The 22,883-nt window shown below is 38.1% G+C and overlaps 1 protein-coding gene across 1 annotated transcript; it reads left to right on the top strand.

Annotated features, from left to right (window-relative positions):
• The first annotated feature begins 26 nt into the window (after nt 1-26).
• TFB2M (transcription factor B2, mitochondrial) lies at nt 27-19,527 on the top strand. The gene is made up of 8 exons (XM_069069135.1): nt 27-461; nt 4,085-4,173; nt 9,494-9,644; nt 10,871-11,019; nt 12,017-12,103; nt 13,740-13,799; nt 15,631-15,782; nt 18,842-19,527. The coding sequence occupies exons 1-8, from the start codon at nt 173-175 to the stop codon at nt 19,026-19,028; spliced, it is 1,164 nt and encodes a 387-aa protein (XP_068925236.1). The 5' UTR covers nt 27-172; the 3' UTR covers nt 19,029-19,527.
• The last annotated feature ends 3,356 nt before the right edge of the window (nt 19,528-22,883 follow it).

A 22,883-nucleotide genomic window follows, 5' to 3' on the forward strand; every position in this document is an offset into this window, starting at 1 on the left:
AGGGAGCTCTGTTTACTTCCGCTCCGCGCCTCGTCTGAAAGGTCGTGCGCGTGCGGCTTGCTGAATGAAGCTTGTGGTGGTAGTCCCTGCCCCGGCCCCGGCCCCGGCCCGGGCCCCGGCTTAGGCTCCCGCTCTGGCAGGCAGACAGTGAGGAGGCAACGCGGACGCGAAGATGTGGGGGTCAGTGACTTGTCTTCTTGTGCGAACCTCCGTGACCAGAGCTTGCCTTCGCCGCCCCTGGGAGAAGGGCCCGGGGTACCTGAAGGGGCCTCACCGGCTCCTGTCCCAGTCGTGCCTCGAACCCCAGTCCTCCGGGATAGATGCGAAGTCGGACGCGTCGCAGCGGAGTAGGACCTGGCCGAGGCTTTTCCCGGGCAGCGTGAAGGTGACGAACACCGTGGTGCAGCTCCTTCAGGCAGGGCCTCCTGGAGCCGGCCCGCACGTCCTAGAGTGCAATCCCGGTGGGTGCGGGTGCCGGGGGGCGGAGGAGGGCCGTGGGGAAACCCAAATCGGGAGGGTGCCCGGAGCGCCTTGGGGCAGGAGGCTTCCTAAGCTCAGGTTTTTGTTCGGGGAACCTGTGGTGTGCTTGGCTCGCTGTGAAGGGTGCGGGGTCATACGGAGCAGAGTAAGCCACGGGCCCTGCCCCCACGGAGCTTAGACTGTAGTTGGGAATGCCCATGGCACTTTTGTCACACGTTTGCTTGACCCTAGATACACAGGCAGGGCAGGGGAGTTCTTGCTTTATGCTTTTTTACTCAGCCTCACTCCCATTCCCCTCACACGGTACTTAGTGCCCAGAGCTTGGGTAAGTGCTAGTAATTCGCTGAAAATAAGACTGTGCTTTTGATTTTTGGGTTTTTTTTTTTTTGTTTTTTTGTCTTTGACCGGCTACAACTTTTTTATTGTCTACAGATTCCAAGTATGTGGTTCATTTGCTAGTATATAGACGTACCTAATTTCTCCTCAGTGCACTTTATGAGGGCAGTTCAGCATAGACGTAGGATCATAGATTTAGAACTGGATGGAACCCCCTCATTTTTCTGGTGCGGAAACTGAGGCAGAGAGAAGTTAGTTGGTTTACCTAAGATCACACAGGTAGTAAGAGGCCTGGCAAGAATCAAACCCAGGTCCTTTGACTTTTTAAATATAGTGCTTTTTCCATTGCACTGTGCAGTCTGAAAACAAAAGAAAGTCCTTTATCTCCAGCCTTTTCCTTGATGTATAAATGTGGTGAAGTCAATGAACAAGCACCTATTAAGTGATTACAAGATGCCAAGCACTATGTTAAGCAATGAACATACAAAGAAAAAGTAAAAATAGTTCCTGCTATCAGGGACCTTATACTCCAATAGAGGAGACCACATATATAAGAATAATATATTCAAGACATATTCAGAGTACATGGAAAGAAGCTTTAGAGGGGAAAGCCTCCCAGGAGGAGATGGCATTTAAACTGAATCTTAAAGGAAGACAGGAATGCTAAGAGGTGAGGAGGGAAAATATTCCAGGCGTGGGGAACTGCCAGTGCAAAGGGACAGTAATAAGAGAATGTTACCTGAAGAACAGCTAGGAAGCCAGTGTGACTAGAGTTTGTGGAGAGTGTTGTTAAGAAACTAAAAAGATAAGAGGCCAGACTGTAAAAGCTTCAAATGATAAACAGAAGGTTATGTTTGCTTCTAGAGGTTGTAAAGAGACCTTGGAGTTGTGTGTGTGGGGGGGGGGAGGGTTGCATAGTGCAGTGATGTGATCAGGCCTATACTTTGGGAAAATCATTTTGACTGCTGAGTGGAGAGTATTGGGAAGGGAAAAGACTTGAGCCTGGGAGCTCCTGGAGAGAGCTTTTGAGAGCCTGAATTCGATCTATGACGGTGTGAGTTGAGATAAGAAAATGCATTTGAGAGATACTGCAGAAAAGGAAATAATTACATGATTTGGCAACTGATTTGGATAAACGGGGTAGCTTGTTTATAATGACCTCAATTTTTTTGGTGAAGGTGTAATATGAAGTCCTCAGCAGAGATGAGATCTGAGAGTATCCTTACATTCAGAAAGAAGAATAGGTTTGGACTAGCCACATAGCAAGAGTGATAGAGAATCAGCTAGCAAAGAGAGTAGTAGGGTTGTTTTTGCTGTAGTGAGACTGGGTTTAGTTTGAACAATATAAATTTATAAGGACTAAGCAGGATTTCTTAATTTCTGCTATCACTGTTAAACAGCATACAAATAGGAAGGAAGCAGGCAGATGCTGGAAACCATATAGGGTTAGGGGTGAGGGAAGCAGAATCACTGAAAAGACCAGGGATCAAAGAATTTGGTGGGAGGTAAGTGCATGATCTATGGGATTAAAAAAATTCCATTAGCCTCTTTCCTTACCTTAGCGTGACAAAATGAGTTAGAAATTTAAGATTTTAATTTGAAAGTGCAGTGGTTCCAAATTGTTGTGGGAATTTAACAACATCAAACAAAAAACATTTCCTGCCTGTCACTTACCTAGATGATGACCAGTCCAGGAGAAGGGCAGCATGTCCCCATATGTCAGCAAAAGCAAGACAAGATGAAAATCAGTACAATTTAGTTTTGGGGGAAAGGAATGAGTGTCTGGGGAATCAGGAAAAGCTTCATTTTGAAGGTGGTACTAAAGGTGAACCTTGGAAGAAACTAAGGATTCTAAGAGAGGTGAGAAGAGAGTTCATTCCAGACATAGCGCAAACCAGTTCATTCCAAATCAGCACAAAGATACTGAGAAAGAGATGAAGTGCTATGTATAAGGAACAGGAAGAAGACCAGATTAGTTGGCCTTGTATGTATGTATATATGAAGGGAAGCACTGTGTAAAATAAGTTGGTGCCAACTTGTGAAAGACTTTAAATTTCAAACAGAAAAGTTTGATAGTTGATCCTAGATGTAAAAAGAAGCCTCTGGAATTTATTAAGTAAGGGAATGATGGTCAGAACTGTACTTCAGGAAAAGTACTATACTTATTGGTGGAGGATGGATGCAGGGGTGGGAAACTTGAGGCCTTAGGCCACATGTGGCCTTACAGTCTTTGGGTGCAGCCTTTTGACTGAGTCCAAGTTTTACAGAACAAACCCTTTTAATTAAGGGGATTTGTTCGAGGACCTAGAGGGCCACATGTGTCCTGGAGACCACAAGTTCCCACCCCTGGAAGGTGAGTGAAGGCATGGAGATAAATTAGGAGGTCATTGCAGTAGTCCAGGTAAGGAGTGATGAGGATCTGAATTAGGGTGGCATTTCTGTGACTGGATAAAGGGACATGTGTGATAGCATTTGTGGAGGTAGAAGGGGCAAGATTTGGCAGTTGATTGGATGTATAGGGTGAATAAGAATGAGGATTTGAGGATGACACCTAAATTGCAGACTTGTATGATTAAAAGGATGGTAGTGCCCTCAACAGAAATAAAAAATTTGGAAGACAGATGGATTTTGTGAGGAAAGATAATGAATCCTGTTTTGGACATGTTGAGTTTAATCCAGTTTGAAATGTCCAATAGGCAGGTGGTTATATAGGACTGGAGCTCAGGAGAGAGACTAAGGCTGGACGTGTAGATGCGTAGAACTCTTTATTAAACCTATGGAAGCAGATGCTAATCTCATTTTACTGAAGAAACTGAGTGAATGGACAAGTAACTTGCCCAGGCTCACCCAGCTAGTGAGAGTCAGTGTGAGATTTCTGAATCCAAGGTTAACATGGTTTGTTCCCTCAGAGTGCTTTACTTGATAGCAAAATTGTAGGAATACCAAAGGTCAGTTTTAAAGTGTTAAATGTACCTTAAACAAATTAAAAAAAAAAAAGGTTTTGATCCATCAAAATTACTGTAAAAGCTTTATTTTATAAGTAAAATTGAGGGCTTTAATTTTGAAAACTTTAATATTTACATATTAAATTTTCTTGTGAGAATAGGTTCTATCTCATCTATTCATAATCCTAATGCCTAGCATATATTAGTCTTATAATAAATGCATGTTAACTGATTGATTGAAATAAAAGAAACTATAACACCTCCTAAATGGAAAACTATGCTATTGTTCCCCAAAATAACAAATTTTTCTTTTCACACTGTAGGGCTTGGAATTATTACCTCTGCATTACTCAATGCTGGTTTACGAGTGGCTGCACTTGAAAGTGACCTGACTTTTCTTCCATATTTAACGGTACATAATTTTAGTTTCTTAAAATTAATGTGTGTGGAAACCGATTAGCTTTCCCTGGTCTAGGAAATTGGAACTAAGTACTTGTGGTTCGTTTTACTTCTCATTAGTTTGGTTCCCTTTTTTAAGAAATCCTACTACAAGGAACATTAGACAGAAGACTTATATTCCTTTTTTCTTTTCCCTTAAGAATATTATGAACTTAACCATCAACAAAGAAAAATAAACAAGGAATAAAATAATACATAAAATGTATTCTAAAATGAGTTTTAAGTTCTAAAAAAGTAATAATAGCTAACATTTAGCTGATTATTGACTGACTTTCCAGTTTTCTTAGTCTTTACTTCCCTTCATATACTCTGTGATCCAGTAGCACTCATGTTCGTGCTCTTCCTCCTACATGAAGCTCCATCTCCTGACTTGTTGCATTTTCCTTGGCTATTCCCCAACCCTGCTTGGAATGTTCTCCCTCCTTACATCTGCATCCAGGCATCTTTAGCTTCCTTCTGCAAGATGACTGTCCCGGTCTCCCCCTCTGCTAGTGCCTGCCCTCTGTGACTATCTTCCATTAACTCTCTCTATATACATACATACATGCTACATATATAGTGTGTGTATGTATGTCTATGTGTGTGTATATTGCATTTTTCTTTTATTCAACAGAAAAAGTCCCTCTCACAGTACAGATTTAAAAAACTGTTTAAATGCCTTTAGGAAACATTTTTATTTCAATTTCTTTGTACTGTTAGTGCTTAACACAGTGCCTGGTAGATAGTAAGCACTTAATAAATGTTTGTTTCCAGCCTCAGACTTTTACTAACTGTGTGTCTCTTGGAAGTGGGAAAAGAAGAAAATAAGCACCTATATGGCATCTACTAAATTTGATCCTCACAGCAACCCTGTGAGGTAGTTGCTGATATTGTCCCCATTATATATTTGAGGAAACTGAGGTAAACAGAGGTTAAGTGACTTGCCCCAGGGTCACACTGTAGTGTGTGTGTCTGAGGCTATCTTGGAACTCAGATCTTTCTGATTCCAGGCCCAGCTATTCACTGTGCCATCAACTGCTTCTAAAACAGTTAAATTTCCCTCAGAGAGGGCAGGATGGGGGTAGATGTGGGAGCTAAGGAAGGGAAGGGAATAAGCATTGACATCCCATTATGTGCTGAGCAGTATGTTAAGAGTGCTTTTACAAATAATAGCTTATTTGATCCTCCCAGTAACCCTGAAAGACAAGTGCTATTATTCCCATTTTACAGTTGAGGAAACTGAGGCAAACAGAAGTTAAGGGACTTGTTCAAGATCATACTGTCTGAGATCAGATTTAAATTGAAGATTCCTGACTCCAGGCCTACTGACCACTTTGTTATCAGCTGCCCCTGATAGATGAGATGTGGTGAAAGTTAGAAAAGACAAGATTTGTTAATGGCTTGGTTCTATGGGAAGAGTAAAAGTGATAAGCCTAGGATGACCCAGGTTGCAGGTATGGGTGCTTAGGAAGATGGTGGTAACGACACCAGTAGAGAAGGCTGGAAGAGGGTACCAGGTTGGGGGAAAAATTCATGAATTATGTTTTGGACATTTTAAGTTTGAGATGTCCAAAAGGAAGTTGATGCAGGCCTGGAGCTCAGCACAATAACCAGGGCTGGAAGCTTGCCAAGTAATTATAAGTGTATTGATGCACAGTTTCTTTAAGGTAATAACCTTTGTTGTTTTACAGTCTTGGTGTCAGCTAAGAGAAAACATGATATAAGGCATCAGGCAATAAGCATTTATTAAACACTTACCATGCAATAAGGCACTGTTTAGTACTGGGTTTACTTTTATAAGCAAAAAGAAAGACAGCGTCTACCCTCAAAGAGCTTGCATTCTAATGGGGGAAGACAGGATACAAAAGGAACCTGAAGGTGGGCTGGGGGAGGTCTGTGAAGGTACCCCAGCATAGGGCCTCTGAGAGGGGAATAAAGATTGGCTACCTTGTGCTCCTCCCCAAAATGGAGGCCCTGGGAGGAACTCAACAGTGGGAAGAGAGAAAGCTGTAGGGGCTGATGGATTGGATGTTCCTGGGTAGGATTACAGCTGAAGTCTGAAAAGTCAGACGTATAGCCAGGAGGAAGCCTTGGCATATAGAACTTGGTCACATAAGGAAGCTCGCCCTTACTACATGTATGACTCTGGAAACAATACTTTCTATTTACTGTATCTTTCCATTGTCCTGATTTAATTTTTTTTTAGGAGTTTTTTTTTCAAATGCTTTATTCTGATTTATATCATTCATTTCCCCTAGATTTTGAGTTACAATTTTTCTCCCTGTTTTTCCCCTACCCCACCGCCTCAAAATAGCAGTCTCACAGGATATCCCCTCCTCCATTCTGCTCTCTCCCATATCTTCTCCCATACTCCCTTTGACTTTTCCAGTAGGGTATGGTAGATCTCTATGCCCCAGTGCCTGTATAACTTATTTCCCAATTACATGTAAAATAGTATTAATAATAGTAAATATATATATATATATATATATATATATATATAATTTTAAACATTTGATTTTAAAACTTTGAATTCCAGATTCATTCCCTTGTTCCCTACCCTTACTGGGAAGATAAGCAGTTCAGTATAGGTTGTACATGTGTAGCTAATGCAAAACATTAACATAGTAGATATAATGTAAAAGACTGACTATATTTCCCTCCCTCTGGTCCAGCCCCCCACTTGTTCTATTCTCTACTTTGATCCCATTCCTTTTCAAAAGTGGGTGCTTCCAACTTCCCTTGTCCCCAGCCTGCCCTCCCTTCCATTATCCCCCCTCTCATCCTGTTACCCCATACTCTCTTGTAGGGTGAGATACCCTATTTAGTGTGTATGTCATTCCCTCCCCAAGCCAAATTCAATGAGACTAAGGTTGATCCATTCCCTTTTGCCTTCCTATTCTTCCCCTCCATTGTAGCCATTTTCACTTGCCTCTTCTATATGAGATAGTTTACCCCATTCTGCCTCTCCCCATCTCCTCTCATTATATTCCTCTCTCACCTCTTAATTTTACCTTTTAAGTATCATCCCTTCCTATTAAATTGGTCCTGTGCCCTCTATGTGTACCTGTAAACATATATATACACACATTCACATATGTATTCATACGCCCATATACCCTCCAATATAGACATATGTGTGTGTGTGTGTATTTCTATTCCCTTCAACTATTTTTATACTGAGAAAAGTTTCATCAGTTACAATTATTGTTTTTCCATGTAGGAATGTTAATAGTTCAACTTTGATAAGTTCCTTATGATTTCTTTTCCTTGTTTACCTTCTCATGCTTCTCTTGCTTCTTGTATCTGAATGTCAAATTTTCTATTCAACTCTGGTTTTTTCATCAAGAATGCTTGAAAGTCCTCTATTCCACTGAATGTGACTATATTTCCCCTTGAAACATAATACTCAGTTTTGCTGGGTAGGTGATTCTTGGTTTTAATCCCAGCTCCTTTGACCTCTGGAATATCACATTCTTAGCCCTTCGATCCCTCAGTGTAGCAGCTGCCAGATCCTGAGTTATCCTGATTGTGTTTCCACAATATTCAGATTGTTTCTTCCTGGCTGCTTGTAATATTCTCTCCTTGATCTGGGAATTTCGGAACCTGAGTATAGTATTCCTAGGAGTTTTCTTTTTGGGATCTTTTTCAGGGGCTGATTGGTGGATTCTTTCAACCTCTATTTTGCCCTCTGGTTCTCAAACATCAGGGCAGTTTTCCTTGAGAATTTCTTGGAGGATGATTTCTAGATTCTTCCTTTGATCATGGCTTTCAGGTAGTCCAATAATTTTTAAATTCTCTCTCCTGAATCTATCTTCCAGGTCAGTGGTTTTTCAAATGAGATATTTCACGTTGCCTTCTATTCTTTCATTTGTTTGGATCTGTTTTAACAGCATCTTAATTTCTTATAAAGTCATTAGCTTCCATTTGCTCCAGTCTAATTCTGAAGGCATGATTCTCCTCAGTGAGCTTTTGAGATTCTTTTTCCATCTGGCAAATTCAACCTTTTAAGGCATTCTTCTCCTCAATGTCTTTTTGAGCCTCTTTTGCCATTTGAGTTAGTCTTTTTTTTAAGGTGTTATTTTCCTCAGGCTGTTGATTCTCATTTCGTAATTTTCTTGCATTGTTCTCATTTCTCTCCCCAGTTTTTCCTCCACTTCTCTTATCTGCTTCTTAAGGTCCTCTATGGCCTGTAACCAGCTCGTATTTTTCTTGGAAGCTTTTGGTGCAGGAGTTCTGACTTCACTGTCTTCCTCCTGTTCCATGCTTTGCTTCTTTTTGTCCCCAAAATAGGAGTTTAATGTTGGAGTCTTCTGTTTGTCTTCTTTTGCCTGGTCATGTTGCCCCTCAATTACCTGACTTTTGGGCTTTTTGCCACAGTAAGACTGCCACCATACAGGGGAGCCTCATCCCAAATGCTGGGGTTTTCTCAGCTGCCAGAGTTATTAGTTGGGTGCCCTCTCTGAAGCCTTCACATACTCTGGCAAGCAGGTCACACACCCCAGGACCTCCAACCTATACTGCAATCCAGGTCCAAGCAGGTTAAAGCAAGAGCGATTACCCCTCAGACTGGTCGGTTGGTTCCCCTACACTCTGCAGGCCAGGAGCTGAAGCTGCCATGTGGCAGTGGCTGGGCCGCAGCCCTCAGTGACTTCTCAGACTCACTTCCAACTACTGGGTCCCAAAGTCCACACTGCAATGACCTCTCACTTTGTCCTTAGTATCTATGTGTTGATAATTCTGTATTGCCACAGCTGCTGGTGATCTGGAGTCCCTCCAGCCAGGGGCTTGTCAGGCCCATCCTGGGGTAAAACCTCGGCATGGGGCTGGGCTCAGCTTCCAGAGCCTGTGCTGGCCTATTCCTGCCGGCCTGTAGGGCTGTCCTCAGTGGGAGGACATTCTTCTCTGTGTCATTTTGTGGGTTATGTAGCTCCAAAGTTTGTTTAGAGTTCCCTTTTACATGAATTGGAGGTGGTGGTAGCTGGAGCCCCACGGAGGTCCTGTTTCTATTCTGCCATCTTGACTCTGTTTCGGCCTGTTTTAATCAGAGCTTATAAATCTCCCTGTTCTGGTCCAAAGCTGTTTTTATTGGTGTCAGAGCCATATACAGCTGCCTGAGACTTGTCTGTGGTCACACAACTAGTATGTGTCAGTGCCAGGACTGAAAACCCCATGGTCCAAGGTGGCCTATATTCACAATGTTATGTTACCTCAGTAAAACTTGATAAATAATTCTGAGGTAAAATATTCTGCAGGGTTCATAAAGAGTTTAAAATTTTGACTTTTTATCCTAGACTCTAAAAAAGCATCCAGCTAGACAGCTAGAAGTAATCTACTGTGACTTCTTCCATCGAGATCCAAGTAATATAGCAACACCACCACCTGCTATGTTTACTGAAACACTTTTCAAGAAATTGGGAATAAGAAAAGTTCCATGGGCAGCAGGTAAATTTTGACACTTATTAAAGTCATAATATAATAAATAAAATTATTAAAACTTAATGAAAGTTTTGCTGGTGTTCTTGGTCACTTGACTTCACTGACAAGTTTTTAAATATGTTAGGTTTATGTAACTAGCATTCTAGTATATATCCATGTAATAGACAGCAGGTGTTTTTTACTTTAATATGGAAGTATTCTGGATATCTGAATATTTAGCTTCAACAAGAATTTCTCTGTTGCTGTATGGTAAACATTTTGCTTGGCACTGAAGGGAAGATTCATCAGAACAGAAACCCTGTCCTCGTGTTAGTCCGTCAACAAATACATTAAAATTTTAGTACAAAATGATGAATGCTAAGACTAGGAGCTAGGCTCTAACTAGTGAGTAGGATTTTAACCAGTAAAGAGAGGTGGCATTCCAGACAGGGTGAACAAAAACAGAGGTATGAGATGTATAAAAGGGGACAGTACGTAAAGTTTGATTAGAATATACCATATTTGGAAGATGATATTTTTCTGGAAAGAAAAGGTTGGCCAAGGACATGGAGGGGCTTTAAGGTACAGGTAAGTGACGTCCATTTACCACTCATCCCCTATCACTAAATGGCGTAGTGGATAGAGCACTAGTCCTGCTATCAGGAAGACTCATTTTCCTCAGTTTAATTGTGGCCCCAGCCACTTATTAGCTGTGTGACTGGGCAAGTCACTTATCCCTGTTTGCTTCAGTTTCCTCATCTGTAAAACGAGCTGGAGAAGGAAATGGCAAATCACTCCAGTATCCAGAAAACCCAAAAGGGGTCACGAAGAGTCAGACATGACTGAAAAACGACTAAACAATAACAAAAAGTGACATAAATTGTATTTGGTAGTAAAAGGGAACCATTGGAGGATTTAGAGCAGGAGTATTATGATCATATTTATATGACAGCAATGTAAATGATTTTGGGGGGGAGTGAATAGGAGAGTGAGAGTAGAGGCAAGAAGACTAATTAGAAAGTAATTGCAGTAGTCTTGACATGTGGTAATGAAGCCCTGAACTATGTTGGGGGCAGTAAGAGCACAGAAGAGAGGCATATTCAAAATATTTCATACATCACACTATTAAACTAAATGCCATCTAGTATGTAGAATTTTCTGAAGACTGATTTGTTTGCTAATCTTAAAATATATTATAAAGAAAAAGATGTGCTCAATTTTTACTTACATATTCTTGCATATTTTCGCAACAGATGTTCCTGTAAAGATAGTTGGATTCTTCCCAACTAAATATGAAAGAAATGTACTTTGGAAACTTTTACATGACCTCTATTCTTGTAGTTCCATATATAGCTATGGACGGATAGAATTGAATATGTTTATTAGTGAAAAAGAATACAAGGTATGTTACTAAAAAGAAACCACTAATTATATTTGCTAACAGTTCTTTAATGATTCTCCTAGGGTTAGGAAGATCTTGGTTTGAATCCCACTTCAGACACTTATTAACTTGGTGGTATGCTAAAAGTCATTTAATCTTTCTGAGCCTTAGTTTTCTTATGGAAAAATGGGAATGGTAATAGCATTTACCTTACAAGATATGTGAAGAACAAATGAAATAATATGTTTAAAACACTATATAAATGTGAGCTGTTAATAGTATTAGTATTTATAATTACATTTCAGGACTGGTCACATTTGTGTGCCTTAAAGACATAAATCAGTTAGTCTGTAAGCATTTATTAAGTTCTTACTATACATCAGCCACTGTACTAAGCACTGTGACTGCATATACAAATAGAAAGACAGATCATGCCCTCAAGGAGTTTATATTCTGATGGGGGAAGACAACACACAAAAGGAAGCTGAAAATGGGGGAGTGGAATAGAGACCAGGGTACTTCAGGGCAGGAGCACAGTAGAGAAAGTCCAGAGTGCTGCCTGAAAAGGGAATGGTAATTATGGGAGTAGGATTGTTGATGTTGAGATGAGCACTGTGCCAAATGCTTGCAAGTCACCAAACTTATTTGTCCTCTGCACTTGGCACATTGGAGGCACTTAATAAATGCTTGATAATGTATTGATTACATAACAGTTATAATTTTAACTTTATTAGGAGATTTTCCTCACAGCATGCCATAGTGAAAGTAATTTCTAAACAGTTTAAAGGAAATCTATTTTGTTTAAAGAATAAAATTTAATATATCAGATAGATTTTCAGAACTAAGAGACAAGGCCCACTAAAATAATAGATATTAACATTTTTGCTTCAGTTCTTAATTTTTAGCTAATTTAGGTTCATAGTTTTTATTTTCAGATATTAGAATAGTGCCAGATTTGGATGTTGAATGACTAAAGGATGTTAATGATGTGTAACTCATAAATTTATTCCTTTATCAGAGAATCATTTCAAAGCCAGGTGAAAAGTATTATCAACCCCTGAGTGTTCTCTGGCAAACAGCTTGTGAGATAAAGCTTTTGCATATGGTAAGTAAAATTCTTCTTATTGTTAAATATTTCTCTCCACTCTGTGTCTTACCTTATCCTTATATCAGAACTCCCAGAGAAAGCTGTCTATACCCTTCATATCCAGTTCTTTTCTTTCACTTCTCAGTCCTTTGCAATCTGGCTTCTGACCTCATCAACTGAAACTTCTTTCTCCCAAGTTAGCAGTAATTTCTTCATTGCCATATGTGGTATCCTTTTCTCAGGTCTTATTCTTCTTTACCTCACCTCTTTGCTGGTCCTTAAACGAGATACTCCACCTTGAGTAGAAACTTCTGCTTCCTCATCTACAATTCCTGGCCTCTCTGGCCTTCTGCCTGTTTTAGCTAAAGTCCCACCTTTTCCAATTTATTCTTTATAGATCTTGCTTATCCTTAGTTACTTTGATATTGTCTATTATTAGACTTCGAGCTCTTTGAAAGCAAGGACTTTTTGCCTTTCTTTGTATTCCCAGTACTAGCACAATGTTTGGCACTTAATAGGTGCTCAGTAAATGTTTAATGAATGCTTATTGACTTGACTGGACCTTCCTTTAGAATTTGATCCTATTGACTGAGCTCTTGATACTGTTGACTTGGTCTCCCAAATATCACTCCTCTCTCTCTTTTTTTTTTTGGAGAGGGGAAGGTAGGGCAGTTGGGGTTAAGTGACTTGCCCAAGGTCACACAGCTATTTTTGTGTTAAGTGTCTGAGGCTGGATTTGAACTCAGGTCCTTCTGACTCCAGGGCCAGTGCTCTATTCACTGTACCAACTAGCTGCCCCCTCTCCATTTTTTTAATGACTGATCTTTTTTAGTTTTCCTCTTACACTTCTGGCAGCTCCTTATTGGTCTATTTTGCTAGATTTTCATTCCTGGCAAGCCCCTTAGAAATGATTGTCCCTAAAGCTCTGTCCTGAGCATTCTTCTCTCTAAACCTTCTCTTTCTCTTTGTGTTGGAACTAAACAGAAAGGTTGAACTCATACATGAAAGAAAAAAAAATGATGTGAGTGAAACTTGTTTTTTTTTTTTATTTTGTATGATCTTTTCTTGAAGAGATTATTATTTATAAAATTCAACAATCATTTATTAAATACATAAAAAATTAAAGTACATAAAATACATTAAAAGTTTATTAAATTACAATGTGCAAGGTAGTATGCTAAGTGCTAGGAATACATACACAAGCAGAGAGTCTTTCCTTCCAGAAGCTCACATTATAATGGGGAGGACATCATTTAAAAGGAAGCTTTCAGAAAGGGGTGGGAAAGTAGGGAAAGAGGAACCTGCTTAGGACCAGGGTCAGGAATGAGGACATGGATGGCCCACATGGATGGCCTGGGTAGCCTCTTTTTCTAGGAATAACTAGTTAATCAGAGGCACAGGGGTGGAAGATACTCCCAGTGTGAGAAATCCAAGAGTGGAGTGAACTTTGAAGACATTTCTGTGACTGGTAGAAGTACAGAGGAATGAAGTCATTTCACAAAAACTGTAACTAATGTATTAAAATCTTATTTTAAAAATATGCTCAGTATTAATAGCCCAATTTAGGTAAAATAGAAATAAGGCAGGAATAACTTGTTTTGATGGAAGTGGCATTAAAACCATTTGGGGGGGGTTGTTTCTTTGTTTTCTCAAGGAACCTTTATCATCATTTGTAACCTTCAGAAATGGGAAACTGAAATCGCTAAAGGGCAAGGTAAGAAGCAATGCTTTATAGACATGATCAGTGTGTTGATTTGTTTTATTTAAGTACTTTGTTAAGAATCATTAAGAAATGACAGCTATGTAGAAAAAACATTTGACTTCAAAAATGAATGAATTCTTTATACTTAATTTTTTTGCAGAGGGGAAAATTTTCTTCTAATATACTTTTGCTTTGAAAAACACAGGAATTTTTGACATTTTTTTTTGTATTTGATTAGGAATGCTTAAAGTATAAGTGTGTTGGAAATTAAAGCATTTTTATACTTGAAACAATCATACCTGAGAAATTGTGAGTAGTTTATTTTAAACTTTGAATAATGTGATCCATGAAAGTAATGTTTCCATTTCTGTGAAATTATCCAGAGTGAATTTCTATAATCCTCAGTTCCACAGAGAGAATTATGAGAATATCCTCAATGACTACCACAGTATATATGAAAAGATTCCTTAAAGGAACTTAAACTTTTGAACATTTGAAAAGTATTATTATATACATTATCAAATGTAGGCATTGTGAAATATGTTTTTTACTTGTTTTTCTTTGTCATTTATTGAGTACTCATGGAGGTGTATGAGAAATGACTGCTGTAAGCATCAGTAAAATATATTAAATTTTAATTTAAAAATGTTTGGTGCATCCCATGCCATTCTTGTCCACATACTGCATATTACAGAATAGACTTCAGCATTAGGCAGATCATCTTGGTTCCTATCTAAGAGGCTTTGGTTACTAAAGTGTACTAAAAAAAATCATTATAAAATAATCCTACATTGTGTGCTCCTGTAAAGAGTCCAGCTCCTTGCCTCTCCTCCCACCAGTTAAGATAACCAGAGATGTGTCTTAAGAGATTGAGGCCTAGAAGAATAAAAAAAAAGTTACTTATATACCTGAGCTGATCTGGTAATTTAACAGGTAGAGGTAAGTATATTTTTGAGGCAGATAAGTACTAGGTTTTTCATTACAATCTGTACTACAAGAGTCATATGTTCTGAGAAGCCAATAGAATGTGATTATGATTTTTCAGTAGTTTTTTATTTTAGCTGGTTTCCAGATTTGTTAGTGTTAAATATGTCATAAAGATTACTTTCTAGGGGATGGCTAGGTGGCACATGAGTAAAAGCGCTGGCCCTGGAGTCAGGAGGACCCAAGTTCGGTTCTGGCCTCAGACACAACACACACACACAAAAACTAGCCATGTAACCTTGGGCAAATTACTTAACCCCAATTGCCCTCCAAAAAAGCAAAAAAAAAAATTTACTTTCTACAGACATATCAACTTAGTTTAAAGATTAAATTTGTTGTTTTGTTCTTGATCTTTTAGAGTTAAAAGTGCTTTTGATGCTGTTCATTGGCTTGAATACAATAGAAATTTTTAATACAGTCATAACCTTGATTTTTATTTTAGTGCTCCTTAATATAAGCTGTAGAAGTTAGTAAAATTATGTTTGGGTGACTTAAAACCTACAAAACTGATGATACTGAGTTGAAGTTGCCATAGTATCCTAAGGTATTGCTGATTTTTTAAAATGACATGAGTACAATTTAGGAATTCTATCATAGATTATTCCTGGAGGGACCTCACTGGCCATCTAGTCTAGACCTCTCATTTTACAGATGAGGAAACTGAGGTGCCGTGAGGTACAGGTTCACCCAGGAAGTCAGTGGCAGAGAGAGGATTTGAGCTTAAGAGTCCTGGCTCTTACTTTCTTCTTCCCACCTCTGACCCAGTCTCAGATGAATTGAAACAGGGTCAGGTTCTTATCCTAGCAATATTATTTTGTCTAAGGTTATCTTTTTTTTTTTACTTTATTCTCTCCTTCAGGAAAATGAAAATAAGCACTTGTGTTTTATTCGATTAACTCCTCGAAGAAATTTATTTACAAATAATTTGACACCTATAAACTCATGTAATTTTATATGTCTGGTTAAACAGTGTCTTAACAAGAGCAAATCTAAATTAATTGATACATTGGGGTAAGTATTAAAAAGGGTGAGTTCATTTGATAATTGATATTTCATTAATATTACAGTACTAGTTTTGTATATTTCATTAGGTTAGAATGAGACACTGTATCCTTATTTTCTCTTCCACTCCAATCACATATTTCTTTCATTCTTTTTTTCCACTTCTCTGAAACAGTAAACCACTTTTATTGAATAAATCATTGGTAGTTTATTTAACTGACTTTGTCTTTTCCCTAAATTAAATTAAAGGAATACTCTATTGTTTGTTAGGGGTATAGTAGCTGGAATTGTAGTCAGGAAGACCTGAGGCTTCATGACCATGTTTAGGTTACAACCTCTCTGAGCTCCTCAGAACTTGTCTATAAAATTAAGATTCAGTGGCCTCTCAGGTCCCTGGAACTTTTACATCTGTGATCCTTCTCACTAAAGGGGAGAAAGTGAACACAGCCTCTGGTATATCCTACTACTCAGTTGCTTCTTCTCTCCTGGTTCATTATATATTCCACCTCTGCCTTCACTAAACTGAAGGTTCAAGATTGTTGGAACTCCAATTCACTGTCCACTCTGTGAAGAGAGGCAGGCAAGGAGCAAGACTAAAATAACTCCCTGTTTCAAAATCCCAGGCCCCAAAGGTACATGAACCTGAAACTTGAAGCTCCAAAGGAAATTATAAATGTAAAACCATACCATTTTAGCTGTTTCCTTCCTGCTTTCTCCTAAGTACACATTTTTACTTAAAATAGTCTCCACTATAAAAAAAGCCCCACTTTTCACAGATATAAAGAATTAGCTGAACAGTAATAAAATATGGCATTTGTGTAGCACTTTACAATTGGTAAATTCTTTATGTCTATGGGCATCCCAAAGGTCTTAGTGCAGTTTTAAGCCCCGATAGCTTTTTAGGATACCCTATATAATCTCATTTTGATTCCCATAACAACCTATGAAGTATGTAATGCAAGTTTTCTATTATTCCATATTTAAATTACACCTTATTTGAGTTCTAAGTATAGCATATTACACTCAGTGCCATATGTAGAGAAGATGGGATTTACAGTTAGACATCTTTTCTTTTAACATGAAGAACTGCGGCAGTTTTTAGTAAAAGAATCATACCTTGTTTCTGGAAACATGTTTCTAGTTGCTTGGTGAATTATTTGTTGTGAGCCAAAAGTAGAAATTGTAAAAATATGGAGCAGCTTATACAAAACTAGATGCTTAGTTAGGGCTTGAGATGAAATCAAGATGCAAATTTAAAAGAAAATGTACTAAATATCATAGAATCATAAACACCTATGAGGAGAAGCCATTGTGTTAATGAAAAGAATGTTTATCATAAGAAATTAGAGAAGAAAAAAATGAGGACAGTTTCCCAAGGCAGTATTTTGTTTGGCTTATTAGGAGGATATGTTCCTATATCATTTGGGAAGAAACCACGAAGCTAGATTTTAAATGTGTGGGAAAGAATAGTTCCTGAATCTAAATGTGGTTTCAAAATGTGCTGCCTTTCAAATGTAATGGATAGTGGTGAGGATGATAGTTTGTGGTAAGATCAGAAAGAAGAGAAAATAGAAATGAGGAAGAAAGCAGTGATGAATTAATGTGTGCCCCAGCAAGGACAAAGCAAGTTTAATTTAAGTAAGCCACTGTTTACAAGAATAGTTAATGTTAAAAACATCTTGATCTGGATTTAAAGAGATGTTGTAAAAATTTTCAGAATACATATTTTAACATAGTGATTTTGTGTATTTTTTAGTATATACAAATTTACTATCTATAAAGGTTGGTGAACCTTTGCTCCAAGTAGTCAAAAAAGCATTCATTAAGTACCTACTATGTGCCAGAATTATGCTAGGCCTTGAGGATACAAATGCAGAAACGGTCCCTGCCTTCAGGGAACTCCCATTTGTTTGGAGGAGACATGTACATATACATACATACACACAGGAAATGCCTCATGTAGGAGGCAGTATTTGGGCTGAGGTTTGAAGGAAACTAGGAATTTATATAAGCAGAGATGAGGAGGGAATGATTTCAAGTATGGAGGACAGCTAGGGAAAAGGCATGAGACAAGGAATGGAATGTCTGAGGTGAAGAATAGTAAGTGGTCCACTTTGACTGTACTCAAGAGTGTGTGAAGAAAACTGTGTAAATAATCTAGAGAGGTAGGTAGGATTCAGGTTGTGAAGGACTTTAAGTGTCAAGACAGGATCATAGCTTGCTGTGATTTTTATTGATTAAGGGACCAATGTGACCGAATGGAGAGGACAACTGCAAGAGATACTGTAGAAATAGAATTGGCTAGACTTGGCAGTTGATTGAATGTGACAGTTGAAGATAACGCCAGGGATGCAAACCTGGGAGATTGAAGGATAGTGGCATTTCTCAACAGAAATAAAGACATTCTATATTGGGGTCAATTTGAAGGGAAATATAAACAGTTATGTTCACTTTGGCAGGACATATATTAAAATTGGAATGAAACACTGAAGAACAACATAGCCCCTAAATAAAAATGTCACAAAAGATGAATTTTCTTTTGAATGTGTTGCATTTGAGATGCCAGCAGGATGTCAGTATGGAAATGGCCAATAGGTTGTAAGGTTCTGGAGTGCAGGAGATGTTGGGATGACCTGGGGATCAAATCTGGGCTCAGATACTCAGCACTACACCCAGAAATAACTGGCCGTGTAACCTTGAGCAAGTTACTTAACCCCAATTGCTTAAAAAAAAAAAAAAGTACAATTGGATTTAGAATGTTAAAGCTAAAGGAAGCCTGATGTTTTGAGTAGAAGTATGAGAGATGAGCCCACAGAAAATGACAATTTTAAGCCATTTTGCAAAAGGAGCTTACAAAAAGAATCTGATTAGATTATCTCCTTAAAATCCAAGCTTGCCATTTTCCAAGTCAGTGTAGTTATTATTTAAAACTTTGGGAATCAATACAATGATACATTTGAATCTGTAGCTTAATTAATTTATAATTGATTGGTTTTTAGAAGATAACTTCTGAGGTTAATTGAAAGTTTTTATAAAAAATGCAATAAGCCTGTTTGTGTATTTTGCAGCTTATGGTGTATATCTGATACAGAGGATTTGCTTCAACAACTAAAAAAGCAGAAATATGAACCTACAGGCAGTTTGTACCCAGAAGAATTTAAATACCTTTTTGAAGCTTTGGAGAGTTCTGAAACATTTACCCAAAAATGGTTATATGATCATTTTCTGCAAAACACAGTTCCAGAAAATCCCTGAGTCACAAAGATTTTAACTGAAGCAGTTCCTTTGAGAAATTATGCAAATTAAAGAGGAATGGGTTTGAAAAGTTTCCATCCTTTCAGCTAAGAATAAACAGTTTGTTTTACACAGCTAGAGGATGAATTTGTGAAAGTTCATGCTGATTTTTTTTAAGTTGATGCTGCTATAAATGTATACAATACATAAATGAGATTTTCATTTGACTACTGATTTGATGAACTGAAAATTAAGGCTATTATTTTTTCTTGGCAAAATTCTTCACTACTACATAACTGATTGGTAAATTAACTGTCAAATGGAAATTCATTTAGTAAATTCCAGCCTTATTGTTAAAACATCTTAAATTGCATACATGATATTTTCACATAGGTTTATTTTGGGTTACATTTCATCAGCCTTGGAAAGCAAATCAGATTGACCAAATTAATAGTACCTTTTCTATTCAACTTTTCGAAGTTACATTTGAAAGATATGCAAAATAAAATTTTTAATGTTATATTTAAGTTTTTTTCTTAATCGAAATTTTTCTTTTCTAATGGATTTTGTGATATTCTTACAAAGCCCAAATTTTTTTATCTAAATACTTCAGCAACACGTCATATATAAATTTGTTAAAATAGGGTTGTTTTGTATATATTTTAGTAAAGAAATGTGTATATTACAAAGTGTTATATCAGTCTTTTTTATGATGTCTTTTAAAATTCATCTGCTTCATCCTATAAATGAGATGAATGAATAATTGATAAAATCTGTCATTTGGTAGGCTAGGGTGTTTGTAACCCTAATGTGGTCATCACAGTTCAAGGGTCTGGTCTGTCACTTGTTTTAAACAAATTATTTTCATAAGGGCAAATACTGGAATATTTATATTGTTAGGTTGCTTATATGTGCAAGCTTTTGGTTTCTTGTTTGGCACATTAAAAGCAAAATAGAAGTGAAAAAGCTCTAGATTTAAAATCAAAAGACCCAATTTATGTCTTGATTCACACACTTAATAACAATCTGGCTTTGAACAGGTCACTTCCCCTCTCTGCCCATATTTCTTAATCTTTAAAATGGGGTCTATAGAATTGTAGAAGAGGAAACTAAAGCTGAGTGAAGACAAATGATGTGCCCATGATAACACAGCTCCACTCCCCCCCCCCCCCCCCTTCCTTTGTATCACATAAGCCAGAAGTTTCCAAGCATTGCAGCACTACTGGATGAACCAGATTAAAATGTAATTGGGAAATATTTAACAAAATAAAGGGAAAATACAGCAGAACATAGGTCATGTTGCTATGTGGGGTTTCTGAGTCAATATTTGGCACATGAAAAACAAAATAGGGAAGAGAGTCTTATTTGATTAAATTTGAACCACCAATGCTTGGCACAGTGCCTGCCTGGTGTGTAAAAAGCACAAAATACTTTTTTCATTCTTTCATTTCTGATCTCTTCTAGTATTTTAAGATTCTATGGATACCTTAGAAAAGGAAATGGCAAACTACTCCAGTATCTGCCAAGAAAAACCCATTTGAGGTCATGAAGAATTGGATGCAATTGGACAAGTGAACAACAATGAATACCTTATTACATAATCCAATTTTCGGTCTGTCTTTGACTAAGCATTCCTGAAGCTAGGCAGATGTTTTTGGAGATTGCCTGTAGATGCATACCACCTATCAGATACCTCAACTATACTTTTGTGTCTCCTGCTCTGGGCAGAATTTTATAACTGGGAGGACCTTAAAGAACATCTAGTCCACCCCTACAGTTCCATTTTATAGATGAGGAAACACCTGGAGACATGAAGTGTCTAGTAGCCAAAGTACAGCTAATGTGAATGAAAGTTCTTGTCCTCAGGTTATAAGTCTGGCTACCTGGGAGAATACCGAACAAGGATTTTACTGCACTGTGCCCAGGCAAGCACATTATAAGAGTTGGATTTAATGTATAGCAAAACATTTATATGATAAGTCATCTAGCATTTAAAGACAACTTTATGGTTACTCTAGGATAAAAGATTTTTTTAAAATCAGGCATGTGCTATTAATTATGTATTAGCCATTTATAATTATAATTTGATATCTCTCTTGCTAGTAAAACAATGTATTAAACTTGTAATTAGTATTTATAGAGGACTATAAGAATAGTCTGACTATAAAGAATATAGCAGCTGAATATAAATGAGGAACAAGGAAATAACTAGTGCAGGAAAACGTTGATTGTGTTGCATTTTGGTATTTGTTTTAAGAATGCGATTTCCCCCCCTTCTTAATAGTATCTTATTTTTTCCAATTACATGTAAAAGTAGTTTTCATCATTCATTTTTATAAGATTTTGAGCTTCAAATTTTTCTCCCTCCCTGCCTTCCCTAGAAATCTGATATAGGTTATACATGTACACTCATGTTAAACATATTTCTGCATTAGTCATGTTGTGAGAGAAAAGTCGCAACAAAAGGGAAATACCACAAGAAAGTTAAACTAAACCAAAAAACAAGTGAAAATAATATGCTTTGACCTGCATTTAGATTCCATAGTTCTTTCTTTGGATGTGGATAGCATTTTCTATCATGAGTCCCACCTCCGTCCCAGAGGACTTCAGCATACACATTGATGCTCATTCAACTTAGCTTCCTAGTTCTTCAATCTACTTGGTTCCCACAACCTACTTCTCCACTCTGTCTCAGCTACAAACAGAGATGATCATAGGCTTTATCTTGCCATCACCCACATAGGTTCCACTTCCATGTTCATGAACTCCAAAATTCCTTTATCTGATCACAATATTTTGTCTTTCTATATTTCCTTCTGCCTTACAACTACCAAACCTATTTGTCCTAATCATGACTTACATTCCTTACACACCTCAGTTGTTTCCCAAACCATCACCCCTGCAGTAGCTACACTCCTCCCCTATATTTTTGTTGTTCCATTGTTTATATTGTGTCTGACTCTTAATGACCCCATTTGGAGTTTTCTTGTCAAAGATACTGGAATTGCCATCTCCTTTTCCAGCTCATTTTACAGATGAAGAAACTGAGACAAACAGGTGTAGCACCAATGCAATATTTACAGCGCCCAAGATCATGATAAAGACCGTGACTATAACTATCATATGACATTTGATTGCAAAATATACCAAAATCTCTACATAGGACAGAACTAAAGCATTTATTTAGACACCAGAAAACCCAATCCCAAAACCGGTAGGCCATTTCCATCAGTACCAAAGACATTCAGAGGCCAGACACTGAGAGCCACTGCATCCTTCAGCCTTCCCACAAACCAATACAAGATCAATATTTACTCACAAACCTCTCTAGTGCTTTGCACCAACCTCTTCTTTCTCCCACTCTCTCTGGCTCTGGCTCTCAACTTCCTGTGGGCTCTTCCCTTCAGCAAACTCTTCCCACCACAAGCTCCATGGACTGTTTAGCCTATTAGGGGGCCAGAGTTTAGCTCACAGCAGGGAAGCTTCCTGTGGGTTCTGCTCCACCCTTTAGCAAATTCCCTCCATCACAGGCTCCGTGTGATTACATTCAGCCTATTAGGGGGGCAGCGTTTACTTTCAAAGCAGGGGAGGTCTTCAAACTCCTCTAAGTCTATTGAGGGGCAGGGAAGATCTTCTAATTCCCATTACTACAGGGTTTAAGTGATTTGCCCAGGGTCACATAGCTAGTAAGTGTTTAAGGCCAGATTTAACTCAGGAAGATAAGTCTTCCTGATTTCAGGCCCAGTGCTCTATCCACTGTGCCACCTAGCTCCCTGTATTTATTCCTTGGACTACACTTGAATCCTTTGCCCACTTGTCATATTATCAGTCATGTCTTGCCAAATCCCAACCTTGGATTATTCTTCCATCTACCCC

This window comes from Petaurus breviceps, unplaced genomic scaffold, assembly GCF_028583685.1.
Source record: "Petaurus breviceps papuanus isolate PSGF00001 unplaced genomic scaffold, PetGlider_PUasm1.0 90778, whole genome shotgun sequence".
NCBI classification, from domain to species: Eukaryota; Metazoa; Chordata; class Mammalia; order Diprotodontia; family Petauridae; genus Petaurus; species Petaurus breviceps.